Source organism: Porites lutea, chromosome 14 (genome assembly GCF_958299795.1).
Source record: "Porites lutea chromosome 14, jaPorLute2.1, whole genome shotgun sequence".
Lineage (NCBI taxonomy): Eukaryota > Metazoa > Cnidaria > Anthozoa > Scleractinia > Poritidae > Porites > Porites lutea.
The window spans coordinates 20,945,873-20,959,311 of record NC_133214.1 but is presented as its reverse complement, the minus strand read 5'-3'; the positions used below and the strand labels follow the sequence as shown (position 1 = coordinate 20,959,311).

Genomic DNA, 13,439 nt, shown 5'->3' with positions numbered 1-13,439 from the left:
ACAGGCCCCCAGCAGCGCCACCAACCATAAAATATACCTCATCTTGTAGAGGAGATCAAAGGCTTTCCACTGAAGGTAAAATCGTTTCGAAATACTGCAACATACCAAAAACTCTGGGGGGGTCCATCCACCCCCCCCCCGTACCGGGGTGGGGGTATGAATTTGCGTGTATTTCCGAGGGTTAAGAACCAAGAGTAGAGTGAGACAACGATAGTTCTTTGTCTCCTTTTACCTGCCTATTAATAAACAGACTCGCTGGAAAGAGCCCTCTTGGATGAAACTTCACAAAGGTTTGGAATATTTTGTCTACCTCGAATCTCTCGGAGTGCATGGCGATCACTGCGTGATCAGAGAGTCGCTCGGCTTCAGACAAACACATTGTTTGCCGAGAGCAGGTCTTGATTCGTTTCATTAGTGAAAACCATCGCTTAGCTCCTGCGTTTTGTGGTCGGTAGGGTGCAGGCAACGGCGATGGATCGTTGGGAAAGCATCTTCAACCGCTAACACCAAGTGCAAGCAAAAGTAGATGTGTGCAAAATCATCTCAGGCCCTTTCTCCCTTAAATGACGATCAGTCAATCACCTATCAGTTGCGCATAAAACATTAAGAATTCATAATATTATTTTTGGTATGAAAAAGGGACAGACATGGGTAGCCAGACATGGGTATAATTCCGCGGAAGTCTGCTCTAAATCGGTGTACATGTACTTTGACCCGAACGGGGTTTTTCGAGGGCTTTGTCTTACTATAAAAAGGCTATGTATTACACGAAGTACCGTATTTATTCAATTAGGCGCCCTGGGCTCTTATTAAACTTTTGGGCCTTGAGAGTGGGCGCTTTTTCGAGGCTGGGCGCTTATTAAATTTTCATTATTCTGAGCAAGAAGTAAGTTAATTTTCTAACAAAGCAGTGAATAATAACAAAACGTGAAGAAACTCGGTCTTCGGGGAAATCTCTTAGTAGCTTTGCACCTAGTCAATTTCTATCTCATTGTCAGTAAGATCATTAAGCGAACTCTCTGGTCTTGCCTCGTAGATGTCTCACAGCGTAACGTCTGCAAATTGGTCATACGATAAGAAGAAGATAGGGTAGTAAAGAAATAACAACCAACTCTTCTTGTCCACTTGAGGTTGTTATTGTTGTAGGGGTGGGAGGGGAGGGTTGTGGGTGGGGGTGGGCGCTTATTCGAGGCTGGGCGCTTATCAAATTTTCCTCCCAACAGGATGGGCGCTTATTCGAGGCGAGAGCTAATTTGAGGTTGGGCGCTTAATCGAATAAATACGGTATTTGTTCTAAACAAGGTTAAGGTTTCCAACCCTCAGCGGCTCACCTATGGAAGAGTTATCCCCGGGCTTGGTCCGTGGGGAAATAAACCTCTTACTTTTCCTCGGCGTAGAAGGAAATTTCCCGACGACGCAACACGTACATTGACCAAAATCAGGAGCCCGCCAGAATACATTTCACTTTTGCATTTCTTATTTAAATTTACCAATCAAACAGAGGTTTGCATCAATTGCTCCAATTTCAGGAAGAAAACAAGACTGAAAGATTTTGGTAGTTGACGTCATGGTGCAATTGTCCTATTACATACGGCTTACATACCGAGAGAAATAGAGGAGCAACGAGCTGAATAGTAAATTAAGCTGCATTTGATATACCACCCGACTTATGCCGGGGCTAATTATAACTCGACACACAGTTGCTTGTTTCACTGCACTCTATATCCGAAAAAGTAATTTGCATCTTTCTGAGCTGATGTTGTCACGGTGTCGTGCTTCATATAAAAGGCTTTTGTTTCTAAATGATTGACACTTCACTACAAAGGCGCGTCAGGGGCTGTAATACAATACTGCTCTGTTATTGGTTCGAAGGGTCTTTGATTCCGAGAAAAGCTAAAGATAGAAACGTCACAAGACTTGATTGTTGAGTGTAGACTAGACTCCGGAACACAAAAGGTCATTTCTCTGTTATTTTGAAGAAGACATGGATCTCAAAACTCTATTTCACAATCTTCGCGAAGAAGTGTCTTGTTCGGTGTGTTCGGACTTGTTCACAGATCCTAAACAACTCTCCTGTCTGCACAGTTTTTGCTTGAAATGTGTGAATCAGTGGTACGAGACGTGCGGCGGCGGAGACGCCATTAAATGCCCGAAATGCCAAATGTTAAGCAGAATACCAGCAAGCGGTGATCTTAAAGATCTTCCAACAAGCTTTTATTTGAACGGCTTTATCGATGTTCTTGCCATCAAAGAATGCAAGAACACTCAACTAACATGCGGAAACTGTGACAAGAAGAGCTCGGAAGCGTCGTATTGTTTCCAATGTTCCATATTTTATTGTGAAGAATGTTTGATGTTTCATAGCAAAATGCGAGACAAAACGGGACACCGTGCTTTGGCAGTAAAAGAATTCCAAGATAAGGACTTTGAGGATGTATTGAAGCGACCAGTATTTTGTTCAAGACAAGGACATCAGAAAGAAGAGCTCAAATACTACTGTAATGGATGCGAAACAGCTCTTTGCCAAACGTGCGTCATTTTGGATCACGGAGGTCATGTTTTGAAATTGATCGAAGAAGAAGCCGAAACCAAAAGACTTGAGATCAAATCTGTAATCGAATCGCAAAGACAAAATTTAGAAGCAAAAATGAACATAGTAAGTCAACTGGATGAAGACTGTGCTAAAGTTTTTCAACAAAGCGAAGTATTAAAAAGAGACGTTCAAAGGTTTGCTGATCACTTGATCAAAACAATTCAAGCAAAAATGCAAAATATAATCACTACAGTGGAAGGCCGAACTAAGAAGTCCATTGAAAGTTTGACAGCAAAAAGGAACGAGATTCAGCAACAAATTAATGGTATTGAATCATCGCTAGAAGAAGCTGATAAACTCTTTCAGAGAAGTACCAACGCTGAGGTTGTTCAGCTTAAAAAAACATTGCAAACAATTTTTGAGAGGGTGGATCAGCGAGAGGTTATCGCTCGTGACCCTGAAACTCAAAAAGCTTTAGTGTTCATTAAAAATCAGAAAATGCTTGATGTTGTGAACGGAGAAGAAATCGGATCCTTGAAGGACCCTAAAATAACAATATCAAGCGAATCTGTGGCTGAAGGTGAAGGACTGAAAGAAGGAACTGTAGCGCGTAAAGCTCAATTCAATTTGATTACAAAGAACGCAGAGAGAAAGCAGTGGTATGATGAACAGAACCGTGTAACGATAGAGATCAAGGACGAGCAAGGACAAGAATGCGTGACGGAAGTGAAAGTAGAGGATATTAAAGATGGTACCTACAATGTTAGTTTTTATCCCAGAGTTCAAGGTATCTTAAAATTGTACGTTAAAGTAAATGAGGAACATATTCGTGGAAGCCCTTTTACCACAAGCGTAAAACCATTTCATGTAAAATTTGTTTTATCGTTTGGAGAGAAAGGCTCGGGTGATGGGATGTTTAACAATCCTCTGGGGGTGGCAGTGACTCACAAAGACGAAATATTAGTAGCCGACTGTTGGAACCATCGGATTCAAGTGTTTGACAGTAATGGTACTTTCTTAAGATCCTTTGGTCACAAAGGTGAAAATGCTGGAGAGTTCAACCTCCCTTTTGCAATAGCCACTGATAAGGATAGAAACATTTTCGTAGCAGACATGGGTAATAATAGAGTACAGATCTTTAGTGGGGAGGGGAGTCACCTGGGTTCATTTGGCGGCCAAGGGAGCCTTGATAGTCAGCTCTCTAACCCTTGGGGTTTATCCTTAGATAGTACTGGTAATGTTATTGTTGCTGATTATGGTAACAAACTGATTAAGATCTTTACCCCGGATGGTAGGTTTGTAAAGAAGATAGGTGGGCAGGGTTCTTTTAGTAATCCTGTTCACTGTGTTCAGTGTGGTGAATATTTCATAGTGTCAGACCGAGGTGAACACTGTATCAAAGTATTTAACAGGGAGGGAAATTTTCAGTACAAGCTTGGTGAGAAGGCCGGGAAAGGGGACGGGGAATTTAGTTGTCCTGGTTATTTGCTACTGAATGATTCACAGCATCTGTTTGTCTGTGATGAAGCGAGTCATAGAGTTCAAGTCTTTGAACTTAACGGGAAATTCATCGGGAAGTTTGGGACACAGGGCAGCAAGTTAGGAGCATTCAAATCACCCTTGTCGGTGGCATTGCTTAGTAATGGTCAATTTGTTGTGTCTGATCAAGGTAATCATCGAATTCAAATATTGGAATGATGTGGCTATTTTTCCTCGACATATTGGCATAAAGGATGTTATTCTCCAAATATCAATCTAAGTATCCAAGCTAAATTAAGTAAGTCCACATTCGTTAATACTATTTTTGAAAGACTTAAAGATTTAGTCCATCCTCTATACTTTAAACTGTTTATATAATTTTGCTTGGCCATAGGAGGGAAACCTAGGAAGACACTAACATCAAGTGCTAAAAGGCTATGTTGACTTGGGTTTGTAAGCTCATTTTTGTCATTTTTGTGGTCGATAATTTGCGACGGTTAAAGCAACCAGCTATGACAATGTAAGTAAAATTATGAAGACCAAACATTAGCGTAGTCATATATCTTTTTTTACCGTTCATTAAGTGTTGGAAGAACCAGTGATTTTTTTGATATTTTACTTTTTTGATCGATGAGACATGAAAAGCATGGGCCAGTTTTTACTTAAAGTGACTGCTGTACAACAGAGAGCCAGTTATGCGTCTAGTTCTATCTTAATTTTCACGAAATATTGTAAAATGGACAAATTTTGAAAACGTACAATGTGTATTTCGAAAAACCAAGAGAGTTAAATTATATTGAACGTTGTTGTTCAAATTACTTTTTATCCAGTGCATTTGTTTTGAGAGCCTCACCAGGGCCGCATGTTGAATAGACCAGATAATTACGAACTAGCTTCTTGCTTGAGCAGCTGATAAAGCTCAGTCAAAGTCAGTACTGGATCGGTCATGTCAAGAGATTTATCGAACTAAATCGCTGTTTTGCCTTGTTACACCAAAACATGCGTGATTCTCACTTTCCTAGGACAGTTAATTTTTGCGTAAAACAATTCACCCCCACCTTCTCCCCGTCCCACGATTTGGAACTGCTAGGTTTTGAGGGCAGGGACCCGGAGATATAGAAACCTTTCCGAGCAAAGGCGAGAACCAACAACAAACTCAACGCTCATATAGCATTACGTCCGGCAGAATTCGAACCCGGGGCACACTGATAGGTGCTGCGCCAAACAGCAGTTTTCACCTACGCTTTCCAATTGAAAAGAAGAAGAATTTCTATTTTACCCGCGATTTATTTTATCGTTTATTAGGTCACAAGAGAGATTAAGAGTCACGCTTACGGCAAACGGCAAAAGTCAGATTCATGTAGAGATTTTCTCAGAATAGAAAATAAGCAGATAAAAACTGCGCAGAACAATTCTTATGAATAAAACCGGCGTGAAGCTACTTATTTTTCAGTAGAAGAAATAAAAAGTAACCGACAATTAGGGGGAAAACTTGGTCACATGGTACAATTTCACGTTTCCCGTTTGGCGCAAACGTGAATCGTAATCTCTTTAAAAGTTCTTTTCTCCACATGTTCTCCTTGGAAACAAACGAATCGGAATTTGCGCATATGTGTACTTTTTTTCTGTCCCTTGTCACGCACGGTTCGCAATAGTACTTGGGACGGCTCAGCATACCAACTAGAAAATTAAAACAGCTCACTTAATTTTATTTACAATTATAAGATAGGAAATAGGATATGAGTAAAACCTGCAGCGATAAAATTTGCTTGAAACTCTTGTTTGCTAACGGTTTATCTGCGGATGTCTTTTAGCGCCACATAAGAGTGTCCAACTAAAAGGCGGTAGTAAGTGTTCTAAATGATGATAACGTCGCAGCAAACTACATTGTACCAGAGAGGGTAAGAGAAGTACAGCCACCCACACCCTTTTTCTCACCCCCACCCCACCCTACTCCGTCTCTTCTTTGGTCATTGTCATTTTACATGACGTAGCAATCAAGGGACCATTAACAAAAATTGTAACTTGAGACACTTATGTCTGGCGTTACAAAGAGTTTGACTGAATCGACTGAACATCAGACGTGAACATTTGCGGCAGAAGTTACAGATTTGCGCAACTAGGCGGTGTCATAAAAGATCACTTTTCTGTTGACCGGCATGTCCACGTGAGCAGGAAAGATATGACAACAAGTTTTCTTTCTGCGAAAGTGTTCTTTTGAATAAAACACGTTCACCGTCTTTTCTTGTGCTTGAATCTTCTTGATTCCTTCTTTTTACGCCTAAAAATGAAACGTGTCTTGTGTTACTGAATTATGACTCTTGCCACGAAAAATACAAAAGGAATTATATCATGTCACAAATTGTCAAATTATACTTAATAACACAATTCACTGCTTTGTAATATTTATAACTATAATGAGAATCCTTGAAATAAACAGAGATTATCCTCCAACAAAATTGGGAGTTAAACAGTGAGTGCAGATTCTAGCCTATTCAATTGAGCTTACTTTACAGCCTCCTACGTCAAAATTAGCGGAATAACACAGTATAGCCAACAGCTTACGCATGCGCCCAGCCATATAACTTGGGAAGTGAGAACTGTTTCGCGCTCATTGCAACTCATGAGCATAGGGCCCATGAACACGGCTTTGATCTTACAGGGGTCCAAAGGGTATGCCACGCTGATGAGCCCTAACGAGATGCGTAAGAGCTGTCCATGGTTGCCACTGCTCGGTTGATGTGACCGTCCGCAAGCGTAAGGTGCTGGCCATACCGCAGAGTTTGGTAGAGTGTGCTTCCTTGTAGATTTTAATGTCTTCCTATTGTTTGTAAGAGCCAACTTAAGACCATCAACATCCTCTTAACCCTACAAATGGACAACCTCGACTGGTATGAATCTTGGGCTGAAGATTTTCGTGAAACTGAGTTGGACTTTTGTGTTACTGGATATTCACAAGCCAAAACTTGAAACATACGACTTGCGAGGGAGCAAAGCGCACGACTCCAGATATCACAAAAAAGGGAAAATATGGTACAAGAAAAGAAGTAACCACCACAAGCCCGCTTGGGATGTGCGGGGAAGAGAAATGAGTATAAAAAAGGCTAAACGACGTTATACTGTATTGAAGAGTTAAAACCACTAAAGCTCTTATTCAGTTGTCTGTTTAGCATGGCCTACTTTGTTGGGGGTCAAATGAAGTCGTAGCCCCCGATAGAGGTTTAATTCTCTGAGTTTCCAAACCAGCATCTCCGTCTTTCTCTCAAGTCCTGGAGTCCGACCGGGCGCATCGGGTAAAGATGACCGTAAGAAAATCGATTACATTTTCTTCCTCTCCCTTCTTCCACACTATTATAGTCCGCCTTGATCTGTTCCTCCTCTTTTTTCCCTAGAAAGCCTGTTTGCAGACTACGTATAAATGCACCGCCCTCAGGCCTTGAGTTTTTCCTGAGGCTGACGTAAAAAAGGCTAAGCGTTGCACCCAGGAGCTCTCCTGCTTGCACCTTAATGAGCATGCTGGTGTGTCGTGACCATGCTCCAAATATAGTCATTCCACTCAGTGAACACTTTAAACGTTAAACCTGAAGTAACGGATGGTTTTATGGTAATAATAGCTTCTAAAAAGTTTAAATCAGATCACGCAAGTAAACATTACTTTGAATGTGCCTCTCTGTTCATTTTGTTTTCTTTGGTGACAAATCTCGTTTGTTACCGAAGACTGTAGTTCGAGGGCCATCGTAGTTTGATCAAAAATAAAACATAAACAGCAGTGATAAACATTGTGAGTTTTCGCATTAGCGTACGAAACGTCAAGTTTATAAAAATGCGGTAAGTCACAATGTTTATCACCGATGTTTGTGTTTTACTTTTGATCAAACTCTAGTTCGAAAGATACAGTGATAACCCCGGGTGTTAACACAAAACAACTACATTATATCATTGCAAGCACGACAACAGAGAAATTTAACCAGAAAGATACAATTATTCCGTTCACGGTTGCTTGTTTTACGGCACTCTGCACAATAAAAAGTAATTTGTATCTTTATGCGCTGATGTTTTCACAGTGTCGTGCTTCATATAAATGGCTTTTGCCTCTAGTATAGATGATTGACGCTTTACTACTAAGGCGCGTAAGAGGCTTTAATACAATACTGCTCTGTGATTGGTTCGAAGGGTCTTTGATTCCGAGAAAAGCTAAAGATAGAAACGTCACAAGACTTGATCGGTTGGATGTAGACTAGACTCTGGGACACAAAAGGTCATTTCTCTGTTATTTTGAAGAAGACATGGATCTCACAACTCTATTTCACAACCTTCGCGAAGAAGTGTCTTGTTCGGTGTGTTCGGACTTATTCACAGATCCTAAACAACTCTCCTGTCTGCACAGTTTTTGCTTAAAATGTGTAAATCAGTGGTACGAGACGTGCGGAGGCGGAGACGCCATTAAATGCCCGAAATGCCAAACGCTAAGCAGAATACCAGCAAGCGGTGATCTTAAAGATCTTCCAACAAGCTTTTATTTGAATGGCTTTATCGATGTTCTTGCCATCAAAGAATGCAAGAACACTCAACTAACATGTGGAAACTGTGACAAGAAGAGCTCGGAAGCGTCGTATTGTTTCCAGTGTTGCATATTTTATTGCGAAGAATGCTTAATGTTTCATAGTAAAATGCGAGACAAAACGGGACACCGTGCTTTGGCAGTAAAAGAATTTCAAGATAAGGACTTCGAGGATGTATTGAAGTGACCAGTATTTTGTTCAAGACAAGGACATCAGAAAGAGGAGCTCAAATACTACTGTAAAGAATGCGAAACGGCGCTTTGCCAAACGTGCGTCATTTTGGATCACGGAGGTCATGTTTTGAAATTGATCGAAGAAGAAGCCGAAACCAAAAGACTTGAGATCAAATCTGTAATCGAAACGCAGAGACAAAATATAAAAGCAAAAATGAACATAGTAAGTCAACTGGATGAAGACTGTGCTATAATGATTCAACAAAGCGAAGTATTAAAAAGAGATGTTCAAAGGTTTGCTGATAACTTGATCAAAACAATTCAAGCAAAAATGCAAAATATAATCACCACAGTGGAAGGCCGAACAATGAAGTCCATTGAAAGTTTGATAGCAAAAAGGAACAAAATACAGCAACAAATTAATGTTATTGAATCATCGCTAGAAGACGCTGATAAACTCTTTCAGAGAAGTACCAACACTGAGGTTGTTCAGCTTAAAAAAACATTGCGAACAATTTTTAAGGAAGCGGATCAGGCTGAGGATATTGCTCAAGACCCTGAAACTCACGAAGCTTTAGCGTTTATTAAAAATCAGAAAATGCTTGATGTTGTGAACGGAGAAGAAATTGGATCCATAGAAAAACTCCATCGGACAAAATCAAGCGAATCTGTGGCTGAAGGCGAAGGACTGAAGGAAGGAATTGTAGCGCGCAAAGCTCGATTCAATTTGATCTCAAGAAACGCAGAGAGAAAGCAGGGGTATGATGAACACGACCGTGTCACGGTAGAGTTCAAGGACGAGCAAGAACGAGAATGTGTAACGGAAATGAAAGTAGAGGACATGAAAGACGGTACCTACAATGTTTGTTTTTATCCCAGAGTTCAAGGTACATTCAAATTGTACGTTAAAGTAAATGAGGAAAATATTAGTGGAAGTCCTTTTACAACAAGCGTAAAACCATTTCATATAAAACCTGTTTTATTTTTTGGAGAGAAAGGCACCGGTGATGGAATGTTTAAGTATCCTAAAGGGTTGGCAGTGACTGACAAAGACGAAATAGTAGTAGCTGACCAGTTAAACGATCGTGTTCAAGTGTTTGACAATAATGGTACTTTTTTAAGATTCTTTGGTCACCAAGGTGGAAATGCTGGAGAGTTCAAACACCCTTTTGGAATAGCCATTAATAAGGACAAGAATATTTTTGTAGCAGACAATGGTAACCACAGAATACAGATTCTTAGTTGGGAGGGGAGGCACCTGGATTCATTTGGCGGCCAAGGAAGCCTTGATAGTCAGCTCTCTCGTCCTTGGGGTTTATCCTTAGATAGTACTGGTAATGTTATTGTTGCTGATGCAGATAACAAACTGATTAAGATCTTTACCCCGGATGGTAGGTTTGTAATGAAGATAGGTGGGCAGGGTTCTTTGAGTTATCCTGTTCACTGTGTTCAGTGTGGTGAATATTTCATAGTGTCAGACCGAGGTGAACACTGTATCAAAGTATTTAACAGGGAGCGGCATTTTCAGTACAAGTTTGGTAAGCGGGGGGAGGGGGACGGGGAGTTTAATTGTCCCTGTTATTTGTTGGTGAATGAGTCACAGCATCTGTTTGTCTTTGATCAAAGGAATCATAGAGTTCAAGCCTTTGAACTTAACGGAAAATTCATCGGGAAGTTCGGAACAAACGGCAGCAAGTTAGGAGAGTTTATTGAACCCATATTAGTGGAGATGCTTAGTAATGGCCAAATTGTTGTGTGTGATAAAGATAATCATCGAATTCAAACATTTGAATAGAAAAATGGATAGAATTCCTGAAATTATTAGTATAGGCATGTTATTCTCTAAATATTCAAGCTAAGATAAGTTAGACCACATTAACTGTTAATATTTTTTAGTAAGACTTAAAGAACTCTGACTACCAGCCTCTGGATTTTTCTTCCAGATACTTTTGACCGTTTATAAAATTTTGCTTGGCCATAGGAGGGAAAGCTAGGGAACAAAACTTAGTTCAAGTATTGACTAAAATATGTTTAATTCTTGCAGTCTGCTACGATAACGTTAACAAAAGTCAGTTAAGATGTTAAAATAATGTTTTCTTTTTGTTTACCGTTCATTTCCTGTTGGGAGGGCCAGTGTCATTTTGTTTTACTTTTTTGTCAATGGCAGACGAATAATATGGGCCTGGTGATGTGTAAAATGGCCACCGTGTAACATAAATATTTTCGGGTTTCAGTGGCTAAGACCACGTCCACACAAATCCGGTTTGAAACCGCATATATATATATATATATTTTTAACACAAATCGGCCTTCTGTCCACACGAGGCCAGTGAATACAGACACCGAAACCGCATTGTTCTAAAACCACTCTCCAAAGCGATTTATGGCTCAATCCACACGAATCCCGATAAAAAATATGCGGTTTCAAAAATGTCCAGATTCGTGTGGACGGGGCCTAAGATAAAACTGGATTCTATCGTGAAAAATAACCCGCGAACATTTTCGTGACGCGCCTTTTAGAAAAAACTGGTATGACGTACAAAATGTTTTACAGTGTGATACTTATTTTCATGTCGTTGGTGATCTTGAAGGAAGTTATTATTTCCTGATAAATTTTAACATTTGTTTTTACCAAGATAAAACACAATAATCTCGCCACTGCCCTTTATTCGCAGATTAATTTTACAAGTGTACAAGGTGTATAAAATATGAAATAAAATAAAATTAGTTTCATTGTTTGTTTGTTGTCTTATAAGTTAGGTTGTATAGTTTCAAATACGTTGACAGTTGGTTTATTTGAGAGCCATAATACTACATGTCTAAAACAACTTGTATCTTGAATTTTAACGAAATATTAAAAAAAGGGGGCAATTGGCACAAACGTACAACGTTCACAATAGTGTTGAACGGTCACTATATTTTGAGAAACCTAGTGAGCTATACCAAAATAAACATTGTTGTTCAAATATCTTTCTCATCAACTGCATTTGTTTTGTGGAACCTCTCTGGGCCGCATTTTTTAAGCTATTGTTAAATAGATCTGATGATTATGAACTGCCTGCTTGCTCGAGCATGATAAAGCTCAGGGTCCAAGACTAAGTGGCATGGAAGCTCAGGCCCAAAAAGTTAGGCGTTGGCTCAAATCGCTTTCCTTACTTTCTTTCCCGAATCAAGCGTGACTCTTACTGTTAAGGGCAGTGAATTTTTCTGTAAAACCAATCACCCAACATTTCCTCCATTTTTTTTGGTATCTTCTTCCCCGCGCCCGTATCGGAATTTCAAAAAATCTTACTTTTTGAGTACACTAGGGAACTCTTGGAGAAAGGCCAGAACCAACAACAAACTCAACGCTCATATATAGCGTCACTTCCGGAATTCGAGTCCAGGCCTCGTTGATGGGTGGTGATAGCTGTAGCCCCTATCTTCGCTCTAAACCTGTTATTCACCCTTTGTCTCCACTATAACGAGCCTAGTCCTTGGCTACGATCCAATGACCAGCAACATCCTTTTCCCCCACACACGAACACTCTCGACTGGAATGAGTCTCTGGCTAAAGATTTTCGTGGCCCGAAAGTGCGTTGGACTTTACGTTACTCAACATTCACAAAGCCAGAGGTTTACCTCAGGGCTTATTAGAAATCAATACGCATGCCACCAGTTAACACAAAAAGCGTAATGGAAAAAAAAAGGCATTCCCCACCCGCCCGCTTGGGGTGGTGCGAAAAGAAAAGTGACCATAAAAGGGTTTAACTACGTGATACTGTAGTTAAGAGTCCATTCGACAAACATCTTAAGCACTGTTAAGTTCTTATTAAGTTGTCTGTTCCAGCATGGTCTCCTTTTTTGAAGGTCAACTATAGTCTTAGTCAATTGCCTTACTCACCGTTAGAGGTTTGATTTAATTTCCCAACCAGTGGCATCCCCGTCTCTTTCTCACTTTCTCAAAGGCTGGAGTTTACCCGCCAAATTGAGTGAAGATGACCGTAAGAAAATTGTCTTCAGTTTCTTCCTCTTTTTTCCCGGCTGAAAACTTTTCCCGATTCTTCGTTCTTCAATCTCGTACCTCGAGTCTTCGTCCGGTACTGCGCATGCTCCCGACCGCTGGTCAAGGGGAACGAAAACGCCGGGTACGAGTGTGGCGTCTCTTCCAAAAGCGTTGCGACTTGATGAGCATGCGCGCGAGTCATGGCCATGCTCCTTCAAAACCGCAAATGCATTTTGAACGTAACTGATGTAGTGTTATCAAATGGTATTATAGTCATACCGTAAAATCCGAAAATAAGCCCTCCAAATATAAGCCACCCAATCCAGTAACGCAAAAAACCCTCCGTAAAATCACCCCTCCAAATATAAGCGCCTCGGGGGCTTGTGCTTGGAAAATTGCCCTCAAATGCAAAGTAAAACAAAGCAAAAACGGTAAATTTACTTACGGCTAGCCCAATCGATTTTGAAACGCAATTTTCCCTCCGTAGATAAGCCCCTCAAAAAATAAGCTCCTCAACAAGGGCCTTTCAAAAGTGTAAGCCCCGGGGCTTATTCTCGGAATTTTACGGTATATAGGTTAAATCAGATCCCTCAAGTGAACATTGTTTTGAATGTGCCCAGGTAATTTTAAACATTGTTTATTCACACATCCCATTTGTCGCCTAAGGCTGTAGTTTGAAGAATACACTGTTAACAGTGTCTTTAAAC

At 40.4% G+C, this 13,439-nt stretch overlaps 3 protein-coding genes across 3 annotated transcripts; all 3 read left to right on the top strand.

Annotated features, from left to right (window-relative positions):
- Positions 1-1,929: 1,929 nt before the first annotated feature.
- Positions 1,930-4,691, top strand: LOC140924455 (E3 ubiquitin-protein ligase TRIM45-like). Its single transcript, XM_073374485.1, has one exon. The coding sequence runs from the start codon at positions 1,985-1,987 to the stop codon at positions 4,229-4,231; it is 2,247 nt and encodes a 748-aa protein (XP_073230586.1). The 5' UTR covers positions 1,930-1,984; the 3' UTR covers positions 4,232-4,691.
- A 3,563-nt stretch (positions 4,692-8,254) lies between these two features.
- LOC140925036 (E3 ubiquitin-protein ligase TRIM71-like) lies at positions 8,255-11,480 on the top strand. The gene has a single exon (XM_073374996.1). It carries the CDS (start codon positions 8,962-8,964, stop codon positions 10,540-10,542), a length of 1,581 nt encoding a protein of 526 aa, XP_073231097.1. The 5' UTR covers positions 8,255-8,961; the 3' UTR covers positions 10,543-11,480.
- LOC140924046 (E3 ubiquitin-protein ligase TRIM56-like) lies at positions 8,299-8,760 on the top strand. The gene has a single exon (XM_073374048.1). The coding sequence runs from the start codon at positions 8,299-8,301 to the stop codon at positions 8,758-8,760; it is 462 nt and encodes a 153-aa protein (XP_073230149.1).
- Positions 11,481-13,439: the final 1,959 nt, after the last annotated feature.